The following is a 23,371-nucleotide window of genomic DNA, read 5'->3' on the forward strand; positions in this document are numbered from 1 at the left end:
CGCCGGTAGCCGCATACAAGCTGGCACATAGCACGCCAGTAGCCGCATACAAGCTGGCACATAGCACGCCAGTAGCCGCATGCAAGCTGGCACATAGCACGCCGGTAGCCGCATACAAGCTGGCGCATAGCACGCCGGTAGCCGCATACAAGCTGGCACATAGCACGCCGGTAGCCGCATGCAAGCTGGCACATAGCACGCCGGTAGCCGCATACAAGCTGGCACATAGCACGCCGGTAGCCGCATGCAAGCTGGCACATAGCACGCCGGTAGCCGCATACAAGCTGGCACATAGCACGCCGGTAGCCGCATACAAGCTGGCACATAGCACGCCAGTAGCCGCATACAAGCTGGCACATAGCACGCCGGTAGCCGCATACAAGCTGGCACATAGCACGCCAGTAGCCGCATGCAAGCTGGCACATAGCACGCCGGTAGCCGCATACAAGCTGGCGCATAGCACGCCGGTAGCCGCATGCAAGCTGGCACATAGCACGCCGGTAGCCGCATACAAGCTGGCGCATAGCACGCCGGTAGCCGCATACAAGCTGGCACATAGCACGCCGGTAGCCGCATGCAAGCTGGCACATAGCACGCCGGTAGCCGCATACAAGCTGGCACATAGCACGCCGGTAGCCGCATGCAAGCTGGCACATAGCACGCCGGTAGCCGCATACAAGCTGGCACATAGCACGCCGGTAGCCGCATACAAGCTGGCACATAGCACGCCAGTAGCCGCATACAAGCTGGCACATAGCACGCCGGTAGCCGCATACAAGCTGGCACATAGCACGCCAGTAGCCGCATGCAAGCTGGCACATAGCACGCCGGTAGCCGCATACAAGCTGGCGCATAGCACGCCGGTAGCCGCATACAAGCTGGCACATAGCACGCCGGTAGCCGCATGCAAGCTGGCACATAGCACGCCGGTAGCCGCATACAAGCTGGCACATAGCACGCCGGTAGCCGCATACAAGCTGGCACATAGCACGCCGGTAGCCGCATGCAAGCTGGCACATAGCACGCCGGTAGCCGCATACAAGCTGGCACATAGCACGCCGGTAGCCGCATACAAGCTGGCACATAGCACGCCAGTAGCCGCATACAAGCTGGCACATAGCACGCCGGTAGCCGCATGCAAGCTGGCACATAGCACGCTGGTAGCCGCATACAAGCTGGCACATAGCACGCCGGTAGCCGCATACAAGCTGGCACATAGCACGCCGGTAGCCGCATGCAAGCTGGCACATAGCACGCCGGTAGCCGCATACAAGCTGGCACATAGCACGCCGGTAGCCGCATACAAGCTGGCACATAGCACGCCGGTAGCCGCATACAAGCTGGCACATAGCACGCCGGTAGCCGCATACAAGCTGGCACATAGCACGCCGGTAGCCGCATACAAGCTGGCACATAGCACGCCGGTAGCCGCATACAAGCTGGCACATAGCACGCCGGTGCGTGACATCACACACGCGCCATGCCGGCAGCGTGTATGCGAATAATAGAAGAGCACCGGAAGACAGACTTGCACAGCGACACAGGGCAGGTAATGTATAAACACACACTTAAAGCACATTTATACATTACATACATATTTTTGTCGAAGAAATGGTGGAGCACTCCCCTAGGTACAAACAGCGATGTGCCTCGGCTATCCTGGCAACACTCCAGAATCTTGACAGCAGAAGAGAAAGCGAAGCCGGCACCATCAATGTATTTATGCTCTTTTAATCAGGTAAAAACATGCAAACAGCCAATATGCGACGTTTCGAGGAGACACCCTCTTTTTCAAGCTGAACTGTGCATGACCAAACATATAATGGCAAATCAATCCTATTTATACACGACATAGACACATGGCAGCCTATCAGCACTATGCTTACTCATTAGCCAATAAGATCAGGTCCTACCAAGTGGACCTGATGGGGAACTCAAGGGCTGCCTACCTGATAGGATCATTTGAAAATGGAGTCAAACCGCCTCCCCATCCAAGCCAGTTCCAGGTGGAGGCAAACGGCTACTCTTTGCTGGGCAGAGCTATGCGGAAACGCACCCCCGCCAGGCCACGCCCACTGGCGGACCTGGGAGGAAACAACCCGCACTGCGTGTGGGAGAGGGCGGCTACCAGCCGTCCGCTCCCCTTCTGCCCAGCAACGCGTGACGTATGCGGAAGAAATTCCGCTATACGCCATGCAGATGTAAACAGAGAGCCTGAGTGTCCGCCCCCTCCGGAGACTAGAGCGTGTGTCAGTTGCCTAGCAACGTCACCGCTCGTGTTCAGTGTGTCGTATATGACACTATGTACAATAGATAGTAGCTGTTTATATGCAACTGATAGTCATATGGAAATGACAGCAATTAGTAATCATGACCTAAGGATATTATATGGATAAATATAAGGAAAGGGGGGGGGGAGGGGGGGAAGGGGGGATAAGGACAAAACAAAAGAGAAACACTAGAAAGCATCTGAAATAAAGATAAAAATAAAAATAAAAATAGGGAGGAGGGAAGGAGAGATGAAAAAAAGGCGGCGTCTCGGGGTTCCACTGGAAAAGACTAATAAATGTTAAATACACATATTACGAATCTGTACATATGTCTCACTGAGGCTGTGCACCATGGAGCAAGTGCCCATCAAATAAAAGGCGTGAGGTCGAGTTCTCTGTTAAGGCCTCTCGGCTCCATGGTGTCCAGTCTCTTTATCCAGTGGGCCTCCCTCCACAACAGCCTCCTCTCCCTATCCCCGCCCCTCCTTAATGGACGCACCTGTTCTATAATCTGGAACCTAAGTTGGCTAACGTGGTGATTGGCTGCCACAAAATGATATGGGACAGCCTGATCTACTAATTTCTCCCTTATAGCATGTTTATGTGAAGACAATCTTTTTTTAACCTTCTGTGTGGTCTGTCCCACATATAGTAGCCCACATGGGCATTTAAGGGCATAAATCACATAAGTCGTATCACAAGTATAGTAGCCATTTATCTTAAATTTTTTACCAGTATGTGGGTGACTGATATATTCACCCTTAGTCACAGAGGCACAATGTACACAATTGAGGCAAGGGAATGTACCCTTACGTTTTGTATCTATATCTCCCATGTCAGCACCTCCCATGTCTGCATGTACCAATCTATCTCTTAAATTTGGCGCTCTTTTATAAGACACCAATGGGGAGTGCTGAAAATGGGGTATCTCCGGGAAACTGTCTGCCAGAAGATACCAATGTTTCCTAATAATCTTACTGATCTCCTCACTCTGCGTACTGTACCTCGTGACAAAGGGAATACGGTCAGTCATGTTTTTCCTAGTGCGTCTCTGTCTTCCCTCCAGTCCCTTCCGTAATCTATCATGTGCTGTTTCCAACACATCAGTCGGATAACCTCGTTGGAAAAATTTATCTGTCATCTGTGTCAACCTCTGCTGTCTGGTCGCCCCGTCATCAACTATCGTCTGCACCCTGCGTAGTTGTCCAATGGGTATGGCTCTCCTGGTCATTTCTGAATGAAAGCTCCCAAAATGTAGGAGCGAATTAACATCAGTGGGTTTAACGAAAATATCTGTAACAAGCTTATCACCCCGTCTCTGCACAAGTGTGTCGAGAAAATTAATTTGTTGTTCAGAGTGATGGATGGTCAGACGTATATCAGTACATCTTGTCATGAGCTCAGAGACAAAGGATTCTAAGGTCGAATGTGGCTCCATGTTGCTCCATGGTGCACAGCCTCAGTGAGACATATGTACAGATTCGTAATATGTGTATTTAACATTTATTAGTCTTTTCCAGTGGAACCCTGAGACGCCGCCTTTTTTTCATCTCTCCTTCCCTCCTCCCTATTTTTATTTTTATTTTTATCTTTATTTCAGATGCTTTCTAGTGTTTCTCTTTTGTTTTGTCCTTATCCCCCCTTCCCCCCCTCCCCCCCCCCCCTTTCCTTATATTTATCCATATAATATCCCTAGGTCATGATTACTAATTGCTGTCATTTCCATATGACTATCAGTTGCATATAAACAGCTACTATCTATTGTACATAGTGTCATATACGACACACTGAACACGAGCGGTGACGTTGCTAGGCAACTGACACACGCTCTAGTCTCTGGAGGGGGCGGACACTCAGGCTCTCTGTTTACATCTGCATGGCGTATAGCGGAATTTCTTCCGCATACGTCACGCGTTGCTGGGCAGAAGGGGAGCGGACGGCTGGTAGCCGCCCTCTCCCACACGCAGTGCGGGTTGTTTCCTCCCAGGTCCGCCAGTGGGCGTGGCCTGGCGGGGGTGCGTTTCCGCATAGCTCTGCCCAGCAAAGAGTAGCCGTTTGCCTCCACCTGGAACTGGCTTGGATGGGGAGGCGGTTTGACTCCATTTTCAAATGATCCTATCAGGTAGGCAGCCCTTGAGTTCCCCATCAGGTCCACTTGGTAGGACCTGATCTTATTGGCTAATGAGTAAGCATAGTGCTGATAGGCTGCCATGTGTCTATGTCGTGTATAAATAGGAGTGATTTGCCATTATATGTTTGGTCATGCACAGTTCAGCTTGAAAAAGAGGGTGTCTCCTCGAAACGTCGCATATTGGCTGTTTGCATGTTTTTACCTGACTAAAAGAGCATAAATACATTGATGGTGCCGGCTTCGCTTTCTCTTCTACATTACATACATACAAACACAGCTGCGAAGCGGCAAAGGTGGCAGGCTTGGCCGATTCCCGAGAGATTTCATGTTGAATTTGATCTGGAATAAGTCTGCAGTGTATGGGCAGCCGACAGATCTCTCTGTAATCAGATTCGACCAGAGAGAGATTTGTCTATTGGTCAAATCTGCCCATCATCGCTAGATATATGGCTCGCTTTAGTTTTGTGTACACCCTGTGGGTAATTGGGGTTTCTTTGTGAACATTCCTTAGCACTGTTCTTTTCTTTTGAATACTTGTGTTTGATACATTTCTACAAACCTGTGTTATGACAGAGAAAGCCCAATTTATTGTCTGTAAAAAATATTCCCAAGTCTCCTTAACTCTCCACTGATAATCATTTTATAGGCTGGAAGATCTGACTAACTTCTTCCCATGAGCTGATAATCCCCAAGCTTTTCATACTCACATGACACAGAAATGTGTAGCTTCAGATAAGTTTCCTCACTACATAGACCACAAAGAGTTATGTTTAAAAAAAAAAAAAATGTGTTGAATTGGGTTCACGTCTAGTTTCAGGACTTGCGCAAACAGGGACGGATCTAGGGGGGGTGGGGGCAGGCGGGTATCTTGCCCCAGGCGCAGTTTGCTGAATTCTTAAAAAGGTGGCAAAATGAATGGCAGTTTAGGCGCCAAAACCTGACCTTTAGGCGCCAAAACCTGACCTTGCCCCAGGCACAACTTGGTCTAGGTCCGTCCCTGTGCACAAACACAGATCACTCTTTTTTTGTGTATAAGCTGTGGAGACCACCATTGTTGACCTAAAAACACCAGCTGAGGTTTCTAGTCATCATTGTGATCTGCTGCCTTTAACACTGAGTCACTCATTCTGAACCAGCAGGTTTAATGTTCAGCCTCCAGGCATGCAGCCAGTGGCGTAGCTAAGGAGCTATGGGCCCCAATGCAAGTTTTACAATGGGGCCCGCCAAGCACTTTATACGTAACAATTGATACGGCGCACCAAAACCTGCCAATGGCAACTACAGTGTCAGAGGTGCAAGAAGGGGATGGGGAGCAGCTTGTTAATGATTACCACTATTCAAAGTATCTATAGAAGTGATTATTATGAGCACAGGACCAATAGATAGCTAATAGTGTAGTTGAGGGAGGGTCCTTCGGAGCCCCTCTGGCCCAAGGGCCCCGATGCAGTTTAAACCTCTGCAACCCCTATTTCTACGCCCCTGCATGCAGTATTTATAAAGGAGAGGGCACTGGAGCCACTGTGAAAGCATATACCGTATACAGAATAACTTGGGCAGAACATGATAGCCAAGTTCTAGATAAAGTGTGGAGAAGGGTTTGAGTGTTCCCTCACTTCCTGTTCTCTGGGCCAACCATCACAAAAAACATGATATGAGAGGAATATCTTCAAGTGTAATGCAGATTGGAACAATACCATTTCGAGGGACCCAACCCTCCCCTCTTCCATCCAAAGCCAGAACTATGCAGGTGGAGGTCCAGGGACCAAACAAACCGACAGCCGATAGAATATGTTAATTACCGGGACTGTAGTAAGCAATTCCACACAAGGAAACATTTCAGTTTTTAACAACACCTTTTATTTCATGAAGATCACCATAGGGAGGTGGGGTTGAGAGGACATATGGGGGAGGGTGAAGGGTCTTTGTCTCAGCATGCTGGATATCCATGGCCCTGTCACTGCTGGGTGGTAGTCTGAGACTGGAGACAAAGATGGAATAGATGAAGGGTCCTCAGTATCAGCGTAGTGGTTTTCCATGGTTTGGCCAGTGTTCGAGTTGGGGTGTTGGAAGGACACATCAGAGAAAGGGTGAAGGGTCTTCAGTATCAAAAAATAATGGATTTCTAGAGTTTTATTAGTAACTGGTGGTAATAAGAGTAGAGGAGATGAAAGTACTCTTCTGCCTGTCTCATCCACCTTCCCTCCTGCTCCTCTGAGGCAACCCCTCTCTACCAATCTTTCCATTGGTTACCAGTTACCCAAAGGATCCAGTTTACGCTCCTCACGCTATCATACAAAGCTCTACACAAGTTGTAACCTCAATACATTTCCTCATTAATCTCCAGATACCATCCCACACGGATCCTTTGCTCTTCCCAGGAGACCCTCTTGTCCTCTAGCTTTGTCACCTCTTCTCACAAGCGTCCTCCCTCCTTTGAAACTCTCTCCCACAGCCAGTCCACCGTGCTCCAAACCTGGAAACCTTCAAACGTACTCTCAAAACACACCTGTTCAGACAAGCCTTTAGTTTGCTGTAGGTCACAGTTGAGGCTCACTGTCTCATCCTCTAACTCCTATATCTTCTGCTCTAGTGTTTCAACCCCACTACCGTCTAGACTGTAAGCTTGCAAGCAGGGACATCTGCCTATTATTTCTTATTTTGCTGTAATTAATCATATGAATGTCACGTGTACCAATGTTAGTGATATCTTAAATCACATATCAACTATGTGTGTATTTGTACTTTTGTTTGTACTGCTGGATGTCGAGATTGTACAGAGTTTTGAATGTCTCATGTAACTATGTACCCCAATTCCCAGGGTTTGGTTAGTAGCTGAGGGTAATGTGTGTGGACGTGGAGGAGATGGAAGGACACATCAGGGAGAGGGTGAAGGTTCTTCAGTATCAGATTAATGGATTTCCAGGGATTGGTTAGTAGCTGGGGGTAATGTGCGTGAAGGAGATGGAGAAACAATGGGGAGAGGATGAAGGTCTACTGTATTTTGGATTTCCAGGGTTCGGTCTGGGAAGAAAAGACGAGGACAGGGAAGGTGGCTTTGGTTGTTGGCACTTCTTTTCTCCCTCAGTTGTTGGCGATGATCTAAGAAGGAAAACAGTGCATTTTATTAAGAGAACAATTTAGCACACACACATGTGAGAAACACAATTCCCATCGCTCCACACTGACCTCATCTATCCAGTCATTGAAGAGGGAGACGCGGGTGAAGATGGTCGGTTTCTTAGGCGTGTTACACACCCGTACTCCAAAGCTGGTGATGCCCTCGATGTACCACCGGCCGTCCCCAGCCTGGCAGTTCAGGGGTCCCCCAGAGTCACTCTAACAAGACAAAGGGCAGTATAAAAATTCTGAATCACTCCAGCTACCCCCTGCAGTCCATCAGTGCTCCAGGTGACTTATCATTACATATCAGATGCCACCATTAATTATTAACTGATTTCTAGTGAAAATTCTGATCTACATATGGAACCTAAATAGAGTGTTCAATTACAGCAGAGACCTAGTTATCCGGAACTCAACCAACCAGCAGTCTCAAGCAACCTGCACAAATCGCTGGCAGTACTCAAAGTGGTGAAGGCCAACTTCTTAGACTATTTGTGGGCTCTTCTGAGCTTCAAGACTGGGTTCCACTGATCCCCCAAGGTTAATATACTTCCAATTACTGTACTTGAACATTGAATACAGAGTTCATCATGGTATGTAGTATGTGGAGTAACATTTAATACAGAGTTCATTGTATGTATGTAGAGTGAAGTGTAGTTACTGTAGTACTGTATTAGCTGGGCCTATTTTTAACATTGAGTCTCAAGCAACTAGAAAGCACACTTATCAGGCAATAGCTGTAAGAAAAAACATTGCTTAGATTGCAAACTGTGTGGCTAACATAAGACAACCTAATAACTTGGATGTCTTGTGTTTTGAGGTCTGGGTGGCACAGAGGTGAGGCTGGGCGGCACAGAAGTGACATTAGATGGCAGGACGGTGACACTGTCTGAATGGCACAGAGGTGACACTGGGTGGGTGGGAGACCAATGACACTGTCTGGGTGACACAGAGGTGACATTGGGTGGCACAGAGGTGACTGTCTGGATGACACAGACGTGACATTGGGTGGCTAGCAGAGCAGTGACACTGTCTGGGTGGCACAGAGGTGACACTGTCCGGGTGGCACAGAGGACGCTGGGTGGGTGGCACAGAGGTGACATTGGGTGAGCTGTTGTCACCGGTCTCAGGTAAGACTCACTTGGCAGACGTCTTGGCCGAAGCCTCCAGCACAGAGCAGAGACGGATCAATGTTTCCCATCCAATCAGGCTGGCTGCAGTGCTCATGATCCACCACAGGGAGGACGGCCTGCTGCAGGATGTTGGCCTGGGGACCATTAGCTGCAAAGAAAAAAACAATTTGTTAGTCAACACACTAATGATAGACAGTAATGATGCCCCTGATTTAAGGTGCCTATTAATGGTGTAATCACCTTTACGATCATCCATCCAATCATTGCCATTGATCAGAAATGATCATTCAGGCCCACAAATGGAGGGGAAAAACACAACCAATCAGATCAGATCAATGGGATTCATTCAAAATTAGATCGACAGGACTATAGGCACCATCAACAGAATCTGATCGACAAGTAATTATACTGTTAATGGGCACTTTTACACATAATCCACCCTATGGTATATGATGCCACTATAGGGGAGGAGAGTCAGCTGAGTGGAGGAGTTACTTCTAGCCAATCACTACAGCTTCATACGGAGACACCATGAGAATTTTGTAACACAACTAATTAGCCTGAAAACATTTCAACCTGAGGACCCCGCCCCCAACGGATCCACCCGCCCAACTGACATGAACCCCCTCCCCCCACACTTCCCTAAAGTAGCATTTAAGCTGACCTGAACTCGGAACTTCCTCTCTGCTCTGAAAGCTTCATAATAACATTTAAAGAAAAAAAAAACATTTCTTTGTTACAGCGGATACAAATCCTGCAAAAAAATCTGCAATGTGTCTCCTTCCTGCTTTCATGGAAGTAGACATAGGGTTAGGCCTGTGTTTACATTTTAGTCACATGTGGCTAGTGACACAAGTGGGACATCAGTGCTACAGTCTCACGTGGCTAGTGACACAAGTGGGATATCAGTGCTGCTAAAGGCACAGGTGGGATATTAATGTCGTTGGTGGTGTTACGGCCCCCCAGGTGGGCACTTACAGTGGATGACACCCCAGCCAGTGGCAATACAGGGCTGGTTATTGTAGAGACGACGGTCTGTAGGTGGGAGGCAACCCAACTTCACTTTGTCATTCAGTTCTGCCTCTCGGGGTAACTTTATCAGGGCGATATCATAGCTAGAGAGAGAGGAGGAGATAACGTGAATGCGTGACACTGTTATTGGTTAGTTGTGCGATACAACAAATGATCTATCAGATGAGGAATCAGTAATAATTTCATACACACACACACACACACACCACACACACACACACATATATATACACACACACACACACATATATACATACACACACACACATATATATATATACACACACACACACAGACACACACAGACACACACACAGACACACACACAGACACAGACACACACACACAGATATATATATATACACACACACACACACGAAGATATATATATATATATATATATATATATATATATACACACACACACACACACACACACACACACACACACACACACACACACACACACACAGATATATATATATACACACAGACACACACACACAGATATATATATATATATACACACAGACACACACACACAGACACACACACACACACACACAGACAGACACACACACACACACACTATAGTGGAAGTGCTGTGTAGGCTCTATATCCTTCCATGTTAGACTATTCTTCCTTCGCCAACTGAAGGCCTTCTGACGAGCTGCTATTCTGCTACTACTGAATCTGTCCTCAGTTCATCCATCCTGGTCTGGTATGCTGGCTCCCAGGGGCGTAACTAGGAATCGTCGGGCCCCCCTGCAGAAATTCTGTATATATAAATTTTGTATATTGAGTTGCTGACTCTTCAATGTATTTTGCTTACACTACTGTATATTGTGTTTACTCTGCTGTATTCACTGAGTGGCCAACAATTTAGAGACAACCCTTATTTGAAAGTAATCCAGTCCAACAGTGACGTAGAGTGACGTAACAATGCAGAGTTGCCTATATAAAGAACGCTCAACTTCGGACGACGTAGTTATCATGGAAGTTGATGTCAAAATGGGCAAAACAAAAGATTTAAGTGATTTTGAACGAGGGATGATCATCGGTGCAAGAAGAGCTGGTGCTAGCAGCTCTGAAATGACAACTCCTTTAGGATTTTCTTGCCCAACAGTACCTCAGTGTTTAGAGAGTGGCAGTTGAGAAAGATCAAGCAAGAAGGACTGTTTTGGTCGAAAAAGGCTGGTGAACGAGAAAGTTGAAAGGCGAGTAGCATGCCTAGTCTGCAGCAACAAAAGGGCAACAACACGACAAATTAGTGTTTGTCATATCTCCTATCTCTTACGTAAGCCCTGTATGTGCCAAATCCAATTCTGGGCAAGACCATGTCTGATCGTCAGATAATTCTTCCAGTTTGAAGGCCTGGTGTTAAGGCCGGATTTACCCAAAGGTACTGTAGGTCTGTGCTTACAGGCGGACCCATGAATGAGAGGCAGTTCGCTAGCCACCAAGGTGCCCTTTACTTCCATCCCTGCAGAGTGTGAGCGGAGCGCTAAGCATCGGAAGACTCACCGGGTCTGACATGCTAGTGATGACCGCTTCTCTCCCCTGCAGTGTGCCTAGCGTCGTCTCCTAGGTAACAGTGGAGTCTCCTTACTATGACACATCGCTGTCAGTACGCACAGGCGTGTCACAGTAAGGAGACGCTGCTGTTACCTAGGAGATGATGCAGGGGAGAGAATATGTCATCGCTGGTGTCAATACATGAGGGAAGGAAGCCCATGATGTCCATACATTAGGGAAGCCCCTGGTGTCCATACATGAGGGAAGCCCCGGGTGTCCGTACATGAGGGAAGCCCCGGGTGTCCGTACATGAGGGAAGCCCCGGGTGTCCGTACATGAGGGAAGCCCCGGGTGTCCGTACATGAGGGAAGCCCCGGGTGTCCGTACATGAGGGAAGCCCCGGGTGTCCGTACATGAGGGAAGCCCCGGGTGTCCGTACATGAGGGAAGCCCCGGGTGTCCGTACATGAGGGAAGCCCCGGGTGTCCGTACATGAGGGAAGCCCCGGGTGTCCGTACATGAGGGAAGCCCCGGGTGTCCGTACATGAGGGAAGCCCCGGGTGTCCGTACATGAGGGAAGCCCCGGGTGTCCGTACATGAGGGAAGCCCCGGGTGTCCGTACATGAGGGAAGCCCCGGGTGTCCGTACATGAGGGAAGCCCCGGGTGTCCGTACATGAGGGAAGCCCCGGGTGTCCGTACATGGGGGAAGCCCCGGGTGTCCGTACATGAGGGAAGCCCTGGGGTGTCCATACATGAGGGAAGCCCCGGGTGTCCATACATGAGGGAAGCCCCGGGGGTCCATACATGAGGGAAGCCCCGGGGTGTCCGTACATGAGGGAAGCCCCGGGGTGTCCGTACATGAGGGAAGCCCCGGGGGTCCATACATGAGGGAAGCCCCGGGTGTCCGTACATGAGGGCATGAGGGAAGCCCTAACTTCACAGTTTTACACAGAAGTTTTGCACAGCACATTTAAAAACATATACATATGGCAGCTTTTCCTGCATGAACAAACCACAAGAATTCTGACCAGTTGCTACATTCCTACCCGTTGACTGCATTGTTATCCCAAAGGGGATGGATGAAAATGTCTTCCTTTCCGAAGGGAAAGTACTGTTCCGATCCTTCTTCCACACCACGGTCGTGTTCCCCCAGAACTACAAGTTGCTTCAGCTTCAGCTTATCCCTACAACACATAATGGTACAATGATTGGTTTTTGGTTAGTATATGAAAGAAAGAAAAAGAGAGACTCCGAGTCCTAGCAAAAGTCTGCATGTACATGAACTGAGAATTCTGAGAATCCCAGGAAAACCTTGGGACAGGGAGGAAAGAGAAAGAGAGAGTGAGTGAGTGAGTGAGTGTGTGTGTATTGCAAGTAAACTAAATGATACCTTTCATTTCTTACACAATATCATCTCAAAAATGGTGTGTGTGTGTGTGTGTGTGTGTGTATAGTGTATGTGTGTGTGTGTAGTGTGTGTGTGTAGTGTGTGTGTGTAGTGTGTGTGTGTGTGTGTGTATAGTGTATATGTGTGTGTAGTGTGTGTGTGTAGTGTGGGTGTGTGTGTAGTGTGTGTGTGTGTGTGTGTGTGTGTGTGTGTGTGTGTGTGTGTGTGTGTGTGTGTGTGTATAGTGTGTGTGTGTGTGTGTGTATAGTGTGTGTGTGTGTGTGTGTATATAGTGTGTGTAGTGTGTAGTGTGTGTGTGTGTAGTGTGTAGTGTGTAGTGTGTGTGTGTAGTGTGTGTGTGTGTAGTGTGTGTGTATAGTGTGTGTATGTGTGTAGTGTGTGTAGTGTGTGTGTGTGTGTGTATATATATGTGTGTGTGTGTGTGTGTGTGTGTGTGTGTGTATATATGTGTGGTGTGTGGTGTGTGTGTGTGTAGTGTGTGTAGTGTGTGTGTGTATATGTGTGTGTATATGTGTGTGTGTGTGTGTGTGTGTATATATGTGTGTGTGTGTGTATATGTGTGTGTGTGTGTATATGTGTGTGTGTGTGTGTGTGTGTGTGTGTAGTGTGTGTGTGAATATGTGTGTGTGTGAATATGTGTATATGTGTATATGTGTATGTGTGTGTGTGTGTGTGTGTGTGTGTGTGTGTGTGTGTGTGTGTGTGTGTGTGTGTGTGTGTGTGTGTGTGTGTGTGTGTGTGTGTGTGTGTGTGTGTGTGTGTGTGTGTGTGTGTGTCACTCGAAACCAGCTTGACCGATTTGAATTAAACTTGGTAGACAGATCCCTTACTGCCTGGGATGATAGGTTCTGTATGATTGGCTGATTACCGGGGGTGGGGGTTTAAGAATGTGTGGGTTTTATCTACAGTAGAATGTTTTATTTTAAAACTACAATGGCCAAAAAATCAATTTCTGGCTGAAATCGATTAAAACAATTGATCCAGTATGCTGGAATGATATTGCTCAAAACGGGGTGGTCGGTGCGCGGCACTCACAGCGTTCGATTGGTAGACAACTGACAGACCCCCAGCCGGTCTCCCTCCATCTAAAATGTGTAACTCCTGGGGCCCATGAGGCATCCACTTTACCCAACACTACAGTATATCTACGTCCTCTGTGACTTCATCTAAGCCACGAGGACGTAGATATAAGTCTTGTAGCTGAAGCACAACTATGCACAGTTGGGCATTGTTCCTGTGCACACCACCGGCACTATCTGCTACTAATGATGAAAAGGAATATATGTTCCCTGAGCCAATAAGATTGAATTTTACCATTAAAAATGTTTTTATTTTCTCAGTTCATATATACACACTGTAGCATTATTTCAGAATGAAATATCCTCATCATAAATTGTGACAGGAACTTAAATTTTGTGATGAATAGTAGAAATAGCCACACAAAATTCGGGTTTTTTTTTTATCTACAGCAGCACTTCTAATTTTTAAACTGGAATTGGTGAAATTGAGAGATCATGTGTTTTTCCTATTTTTTTCCTCGATTTACCATTAAAATGCATAGAAAACAAAATTGTACGAGGGAAACAATGCCATACAATGAAAGTTTAGTTTGTCTTGCAAACAACGATATATATTTCATTTAGGTGTCATAAGTGGGGATAAGGTTATTGCTGATTAAATAGGGTCATAGCTAAACTGTCAATCTGCTTTGGTCCATAAGGGGGAAACAAGGTCGGGATGCCAAGTGGTTAATCTCACCTGTTCACTGGTGAACGACTACTGTGTCCTGGCCTTTCAATAGAGAGATCTACCTAAAGCTGAAATCTGCAGCCCCATCCAGTATGTATGGGTACTTTTACTGAGGGATACAAGTTGGAGGAGGTTGATCTGGGTGCGAATGGTCACCATTACATATTTCGGTTGTGGTAGGACTTACGATAGGCAGTGTGCAGCAGTCAGCACCCAGCGACTTGTGATGAGACTCCCACCACAATTGTGCACGACGAAGTCTGGATACACCAGCTGCAATGACACCTGCGGAGACAATCGGTTATAGGAGAGCGAGAAAACCCATAGTCGCACAGACATGCAGGCCCGACCCAACCAACCTCATCACAGACAAACATCTACAGTTTGGCTCCACACTGCTGCTGCCCAGACGGTCATATATCCAAGGGGCAGGGGGGACTGCTAAGGGCCACTTATCTGGGGAAACCCAGCAACTGATATACCAACATTTGACTGTGCTGGGTGAACCTGAGCTAGCATCATCCCACAGACAGAGCGTCCCTGCCCCAGACATGATACACCGAGTGCAGATGTGTACTGTAGTCACCTGAACCAACATAAAGCCACACAGACCGAGATGCCCAGCCCCAGACATGATACACCGAGTGCAGATGTGTACAGTACTCACCTGAGCCAACATCACCCCACAGACCGAGTCACCCAGCCTCAGACATGATACACTGAGTGCAGATCTGTACAGTATTTGCCTGAGCCAGCATCACCGGACAGACAGAGCCGCTTTGCCACACCTGTACTCACCTGAGCCAGCATCATCCCACAGAGAGATCTACCCTACCCTAGACATGATACACCGAGTGCAGATGTGTACAGTACTCACCTGAGCCAGCATCATCCCACAGACAGAGCGTCCCTGCCCCAGACATGATACACCGAGTGCAGATGTGTACTGTAGTCACCTGAACCAACATAAAGTCCCACAGACCGAGATGCCCAGCCCCAGACATGATACAAAGAGTGCAGATATGTACTGTACTTACCTGAGCCAACATCAGCCCACAGCCAGAGCCGCCCTGCCCCAGACATGATACACTGAGTACAGATCTGTACAGTATTTGCCTGAGCCACCATCACCGGACAGACAGAGCCGCTTTGCCACAAACATAATACACTGAGTGCAGATCTGTACTGTACTCACCTTAGACAACATCAGCCCACAGACAGCCGCCCAGCCCCAGACCTGATATACCGAGTGCAGATCTATACTGTACTCAACTCATCCAAATCAGCCCACAGACTGAGCCGCCCAGCCCCAGACATGATACACTGAATGCAGATCTGCACTGTACTTACTTGCCAGGGCCAGCTGTGAGGAGCAGCATCTATCCCATTCACAACACGCGCATTGGGCAGGTAGGTGGGCACTCCGCATCCATAGGCTACACAGAAAAGAAGACATGAGCGACACACCGAGGACACATTACAGTCAAACCTCACCTCTGTACCTACATTCACAACTGGCACCAACCCTGCAACATGAGCACTGTATACTACATGATACACTTATACTACATTCCACTATATGATAGGAAATTAGAGTGTAAGCTCATCTGTTGCAGAGACTGATGGGAATGGATCAGTAATCTGATCTCTGTACAGCGCTGTGGAATAAGTGAGAGCTAAATATATGTATAATGATAATAGTGTGTGCCTGTGGATAGGATATTAGAGAGTAAGATCCTCTGGTACAGAGACTGATGGGAATGGATCAGTGATCTCTGTACAGCGCTGTGGAATAAGTGAGAGCTAAATATATGTATAATGATAATAGTGTGTGCCTGTGGATAGAATATTAGAGAGTAAGATCCTCTGGTACAGAGACTGATGGGAATGGATCAGTGATCTCTGTACAGCGCTGTGGAATAAGTCGGAGCTATATAAATGTATAATGATAATAGTTTGTGACTGTGGTGAGGACATTAGAGTGTAAGCTCCTCTGGTGCAGAGACTGATGGGAATGGATCAGTGATCTCTGTACAGCGCTGTGGAATATGTGAGAGCTATATGTATGTATAATGATAATAGTGTGTGCCTGTGGAGAGGGCATTAAAGTGTAAGCTCCTCTGGTGCAGAGACTGATGGGAATGGATCAGTGATCTCTGTACAGCGCTGTGGAATATGTCAGAGCTATATAAACAGCTATAATAATAATACCACTGCACGCACAATGCATAGTCTAGCTATAATAATAATGACTCACCGGCAGCCAGCAGTAGTAGTGAGGTCACCAGTCGCAGCATGGTGTTTGTGGTGGGGATCAGGGAGTCGGGCATTAAGTAGCTGTTGGGACGCTGTGACATCACACGGGAAGCCAGCATCTGGCCGTGGGATGCATTGTGTTATCAGTACGCAGGCCTGCACATATAGAACATTGTAGATAGATTACATTACTTCATGGAAGTTCTGACATCAAAGGAAAGTCTCTCCTGAATGAGGTGAATTCTTCCATGCGTTGCACCACATTGAGGGAAAAAAGCAGAACTGGGTATGTTCCCTGCAATAACTGAGGAGACAGCAACGTTTCATAGTTACATAGTTATTTGGGTTGAAAAAAGACATACAGTGGGGTGGGATGCAAAAGTTTGGGCAACCTTGTTAATCGTCATGATTTTCCTGTATAAATCGTTGGTTGTTACGATAAAAAAGGTCATTTAAAATATCATATAGGAGAGACACACACAGTAATATTTGAGAAGTGAAATGAAGTTTATTGGATTTACAGAAGGTGCACAATAATTGTTTAAACAAAATTAGGCAGGTGCATACATTTAGGCACTGTTGACATTTTATTGATTCCGAAACCTTTAGAACTAATTATTGGAACTCAAATTTGCCTGGTAAGCTCAGTGACCCCTGACCTACATACACAGGTGAATCCAATTATGAGAAAGAGAATTTAAGTGGGTCAATTGTAAGTTTCCTTCCTCTTTTAATTTTATATGAACAGTAGCAACATGGGGGTCTCAAAACACCTCTCAAATGACCTGAAGACAAAGATTCCTCACCATCATGGTTTAAGGGTAGGATACAGAAAGCTGTCTCAGAGATTTCAGCTGTCTGTTTCCACAGTTAGGAACATATTGAGGAAATGGAAGACCACAGGCTCAGTTCAAGTTAAAGGACAACTGAAGTGAGAAGGACATGAAGGCTGCCATATATTTTTCCTTTTAACCTCCTTGCCGGTCTAAAAAATCCGGCAAGGAGGCAGCGCCGCACATTTTTTTAATTTTTTTTTTTTTAAATCATGTAGCGAGCCAAGGGCTCGCTACATGATAGCCGCTAAGCGGCGGCATCCCCCCACCCACTCCGATCGCCTTCGGCGATCAGAGTATGCAGGGAATCCCGTTGAGAACGGGATTTCCTGCAGGGCTTCCCCGGTCGCCATGGCGACGGGGCAGGATGACGTCACCGACGTCATGGACGTCGGGACGTCATAGGGAATCCCGATCCGCCCCTCAACGCTGCCTGGCACTGATTGGCCAGGCAGCGCAGGGCTCTGGGGCGGGGGGGGAGCGACTCGGCGCGGCGGATTGCGGCGGATCGGCGGCGAGCGGCGGCGATCGGAAGTTACAAGCAGCTAGCAAAGTGCTAGCTGCTTGTAACAAAAAAAAAATTATGCAAATCGGCCCAGCGGGGCCTGAGATATCCTCCTGCGCAGGTTACCCCGAGCTGAGCTTGGGATAACCGGCAAGGAGGTTAAGCAATACCAGTTACCTGGCAGGCCTGTTGATCCTCTACTTCTAATACTTTTTAGCCATAGACCCTGAACAAGCATGCAGCAGATCAGGTGTTTCTGACATTATAGTCAGATTTGCCCAGATTAGCTGTATGCTTATTTAGGGTCTATGGCTAAAAAGTATTAGAAGCAGAGGATCAGCAGGAGAGCCAGGCAACTGGTATCGCTTAAAAGGAAATAAATATGTCAGCCTCCATATACTTCTCACTACAGTTGTCCTTTAAGGCTCGAAGTGGCAGACCAAGAAAAATCCCGGATAGACAGAAGCGACAAATGGTGAGAACAGTCAGAGTCAACCCACAGACCAGCACCAAAGACCTACAACATCATCTTGCTGCAGATGGAGTCACTGTGCATCGTTTAACCATTCGGCGCACTTCACACAAGGAGATGCTGTATGCGAGAGTGATGCAGAGGAAGCCTTTTCTCCACCCACAGCACATACAGAGCCACTTGAGGTATGCTAAAGCACATTTGAACAAGCCAACTTAATTTTGGAATAAGGTGCTGTGGACTGATGAAACTAAAATTTAGTTATTAGGGCATAACAAGGGGCATTATGCATAGAGCAAAAACAACACAGCATTCCAAGAAAAACACCTGCTACCTACAGTAAAATATGGTGGTGGTTCCATCATGCTTTGGCGCTGTGTGGCCAGTGCAGGGACTGGGACTGGGAAAGTTGAGGGACACATGGATTCCACTCAGTTCAGCAGAATCTGGAGACCAATGTCCAGGAATCAGTGACAAACCTGAAGCTGCCCCGGGGCGGAATCTTTCAACAAGATAACGACCCTAAACACTGCTCAAAATCCACTAAGGCATTCATGCAGAGGAACAAGTACAAGTTCTGGAATGGCCATCTCAGTCCCCAGACCTGAATATAATTGAAAATCTGAGGTGTGAGTTAAAGAGAGCGGTCCATGCACGGAAGCCATTAAACCTGAATAAACTAGAGATGTTTTGTAAAGAGCAATGGTCCAAAATACTTACAACTAGAGATGGCCCGAATGGTTCGCCGGCGAACGGTTCCCGGCGAACTTTGGTGGTTTGCGTTCGCCAGTGAACGCGGACTTTTCCAGAAGTTCGGTTCGCCCCCATAATGCACCATTAGGGTCAACTTTGACCCTCTACTTAGCAGTCAGCAGGCACATTGTAGCCAATCAGGCTACACTCCCTCCTGGAGCCACACCCCTCCCCTTATAAAAGGCAGGCATCGCCGGCCATTTTACTAACTTGTGTGCCTGCAGTAAATAGAGAAGGGTCAGCTGCTTCTGCTGCTGCAGACTCTCATAGGGAAAGATTAGTTATTATTATTATTATTTATTATTTATATAGCGCCGACATATTACGCAGCGCTGTACAGTGTATATATATATATCTTGTCACTAACTGTCCCTCAAAGGAGCTCACAATCTAATCCCTAGTTAGGCTCTTGTAGGCTTGTTAGCTTGCTCCTTGCTGATTCTTATTGCTAAAATAGCACCCCACAACAGCTCTTTTGAGAGCTAATCTTGTTCTTTTGATCTATTTTTTTTCTGTGTCTCCCACTGACACTTGTGTTGCATGGACAGCCTTGCTTATTCATACTGTGTGTGTGCCACTGCCAGGCCCAGCACATTCAGTGACTATCTGTGTGTGTGACAGGTGCACATTGTAATACCCATTACTGCATTTACCTACCTACCTGTTGTTCACAGTGCACCCACCTACCTACGTGAGTTGAGCGCACGCAGTGTCATTGTGCCTGTCCGCTACCTGTCTGTCACAGACACAGGGGGCCACAGGCACAACAGGGGGACATGGCAGGCAGAACAGGGGGACACAGCAGGCACAGGGAGACACAGCACAGGGGGACACAGGAACAGCCAATCACTACACTGACCACATAGAGGAACATACGCAGGCAACATGGGAACAACCAATCATAACACTGTCCCCTTATGTGGTGTAATAGTATGTAATGTAACTGGAAAGGGGGGGGTAAAAAGGCCTAAATACACCCCTGCATCATAGACACACCTAGGTTTAGTTTTTTCTTTTTTTCCTGATTTTTGCCCTCTAAATCTGCGTCTTATATGCCGGAGCGTCTTATACGGCGAAAAATACGGTACGTCTGCATCCAACTTTGTGCAGATGGCAGCTTTCATGCTGTCCAGCCTGTTGAGGGACCCCCGTATAAAAAAACTCTAGGGGAATGAGCTGTATTGGGTGGCCACGCTACTAGACCCTCGGTATAGGCACAAAGTGGCGGACATGTTACCAACTCACCAGAAGGCAGAAAGGATGCAGCACATGCAGAACAAGCTGGCAACTATGCTTTACAATGCGTTTAAGGGTGATGTCACAGCACAACGCAATAAAGGTACCACTGTCAGTAATCCTTCTCCCATGTCCACGCAGGCAAGGACAGGGCGCTCCAATGATCTCATGGTGATGTTGGACATGCGGACGTTCTTTAGTCCAACTCCTCGCCTTAGCGCTTCCGGATCCACCCTCCACCAATGCCTGGACCGGCAGGTAGCCGACTACCTGGCCTTAAGTGTGGATGTAGACACTGTGTGCAGCGATGAACCCCTAGACTCCTGGGTGCGCAGGCTTGACCTGTGGCCAGAGCTGTCCCAATTTGCCATCCAACGTCTGTCTTGCCCTGCCTCTAACGTCCTGTCAGAAAGGACCTTCAGCGCAGCTGGAGGCATTGTCACTGAAAAGTCGCTTAAGTCACAAAAGTGTTCAGTACCTGACCTTTATCAAAATGAATGAGGCATGGGCAGCACGGTGGCGTAGTGGTTAGCTCTCTCGCCTTGCAGCGCTGGGTCCCTGGTTCGAATCCCAGCCAGGGCACTATCTGCAAAGAGTTTGTATGTTCTCTCCGTGTCTGTGTGGGTTTCCTCCGGGCACTCCAGTTTCCTCCCACATTCCAAAAACATACGGATAAGTTAATTGGCTCCCCCTAAAATTGGCCCTAGACTACAGTACTTACATAATATAGACATATGGCAATGGTAGGGATTAGATTGTGAGCTCCTTTGAGGGACAGTTAGTGACGATATATATATATATATATATATATATATATATATATATATATATATATATATATATATATACACACTGTACAGCGATGCGTAATATGTTAGCGCTATATAAATACTAAATAATAATAATAATAATAGATCCCGGAGCGCTACTGCCCGCCCGAAGACTAAGTCGCTCCCCACACAGCATGACTGCCTTCTCCGCCACCACCGACATGGTCCACCAGCACTCCAGGCGGATTCCTGAATTTTTTAGGCCACTGCTAGCACCGGCCGCTATAATAATTTTTCTGGTGCGTGTACATGCCTGCCCAATTTTTCTGGCTGCGCTGCGGCTGCAACAACAAAACAAAAGGCATGTACATGTGCCCATTCCCCTTCATGATCATTACCTTGCGTATCACAGTGAAGCAATGACCGCCGGCAATATGAGTGTCTCGGGGGGTGGCACACCAAAGATAAGAAGGTCGTTGCTTCATTGTGGACAGACCAAATTTGATCAGCTGGACAGTCACTGTTATGTCATTCAGTTACCTCAGCCTGACTATATGGGCTGGAAAGCCGCCATCACCTGCACTCTCGTCATGGTGCGCACCAGTCCAGCACGGCCGTCACTACACAAACAGCTGTTTGCAGTCACTGCATACCTTTCACTGCATCTTTGACTGCACATTGTATTATACTTGGCAGTCAGTGCATACCTTTCACTTGAATGGATGGCAGACTTGCCCTCCATAACAGATTCTCGTTAAAAGATTTAAAGTTGATTAAACTCACATATACAGCAGGGCCTTGAAAGTCCTCCTGTATTGTTATTTTTGGTCACTACCTCGGGACGTGCACGCCATGCCTGCTGCCTTCCTTGGATGTGTGTGGTAGCCGTTCCTGCTCCTTTGCCCACAGCGTGCCTGCTGCCTTCCTTGGATCAGGCATGGGCTTCCGAATTCCGCGGAAGCTAAAATTCCGAAATTCCGCCGGAATTGGGGTTTCCGCATGGTTCCGCGGAATTCGGAATTTGCAATCTGGAATTCGGAATTCCGGCAAAATCGGAATCGGAATGAATTGACCAATCAGGAGATGCGGAATGAGTTGACCAATCATAATCAGCGGAAAGTTACCGCGCTAAAATAACGGTTTCAACATTTTTTTTATCCAAATTTACAAAATACAAATCAACTTTATTAACAATAGATATTTCAAATGAGCGATTGAGTATTTCCTCCTAAATTTACGGAAATCCGTTTAAAAATACGGAAAGTGCACGTGACGCAATACCGCGGAATGTAGTGGAATTCCACCGGAATGTAGCGGAAGCGGAATTTCGGTAGTGGCGGTATGCGGAATTACCGCGGAATCGGAAATTGGCTCTTCCGACCATGCCTGCCTTGGATGTGTGGTGGTGGTAGCCGTTTGTTAGGCTCCCACTCCGGACCGGAATCGAAACAGGATTCCCCGGCCATTCCCTGTGGTCACTCGCAATGGCAGATTTGCCCTCCATAACAGATTCTCCTTACAGGTAGTACAGTCGATCAGTGTCATCTACAGCAGGGCCTCGAAAGTCCTCCTGTATTGTTATTTTTGGTCACTACCCCGGGACGTGCATGCCATGCCTGCTGCCTTCCTTGGATGTGTGCAGGGCCGGCGCTACCATTAAGGCAAAGGAGGCAGCTGCCCCAGGGCCCCAGAGCTTGTAGGGGCCCCCAGTGGCTACAAGAGGAAATTTTTTTTTTCAAAATCGGCCTTATAGTTTTTGAGAAAATCGATTTTAAAGTTTCAAAGGAAAAAAAAACATTTAAAAACCTGCCGACTTTAATGGTTAATAGCAAATCCACCTTAAATGCTAGAAACCCTAAATTTGCAGGGCATGTTAAGGAGATCATAAGGAATAAGAGGAAAAAACAATTTTTCAAAAAGACCTTATAGTTTTTGAGAAAATCGATTTTAAAGTTTCGAAGGAAAAAAAAGTATACTTTTAAATGCGGTAAATGTCACTCTTAGTAACAAACCTAACGGTAGTGTAATTTTACATGCATCAAACGAAAGCGCAATAAATTTCCTGATGGGGTTTCCAGGGGGTCTATACGCAGCCGCAGCGCTTTGGCCAGGGATCGCTATACAGCCGCAATATGGCTGTATGAAGATCCCTGGCATGTTTTCCTATTTTCCCAATTTTTTTTTTTTT

The 23,371-nt window shown here is 47.2% G+C and overlaps 1 protein-coding gene across 1 annotated transcript; it reads right to left on the minus strand.

The window, feature by feature from the left end:
* Nucleotides 1–6,235: 6,235 nt before the first annotated feature.
* Nucleotides 6,236–16,750, minus strand: LOC137522977 (chymotrypsin-like elastase family member 3B). The gene is made up of 8 exons (XM_068243152.1): nt 16,616–16,750; nt 15,709–15,794; nt 14,546–14,643; nt 12,248–12,385; nt 9,633–9,769; nt 8,663–8,802; nt 7,588–7,737; nt 6,236–7,500 (listed from the first exon to the last, which is right to left on the minus strand). The coding sequence occupies exons 1-8, from the start codon at nt 16,731–16,733 to the stop codon at nt 7,483–7,485; spliced, it is 885 nt and encodes a 294-aa protein (XP_068099253.1). The 5' UTR covers nt 16,734–16,750; the 3' UTR covers nt 6,236–7,482.
* Between the last annotated feature and the right edge of the window lie 6,621 nt (nt 16,751–23,371).

The sequence above is a fragment of the Hyperolius riggenbachi genome, chromosome 6 (assembly GCF_040937935.1).
Source record: "Hyperolius riggenbachi isolate aHypRig1 chromosome 6, aHypRig1.pri, whole genome shotgun sequence".
NCBI classification, from domain to species: domain Eukaryota; kingdom Metazoa; phylum Chordata; class Amphibia; order Anura; family Hyperoliidae; genus Hyperolius; species Hyperolius riggenbachi.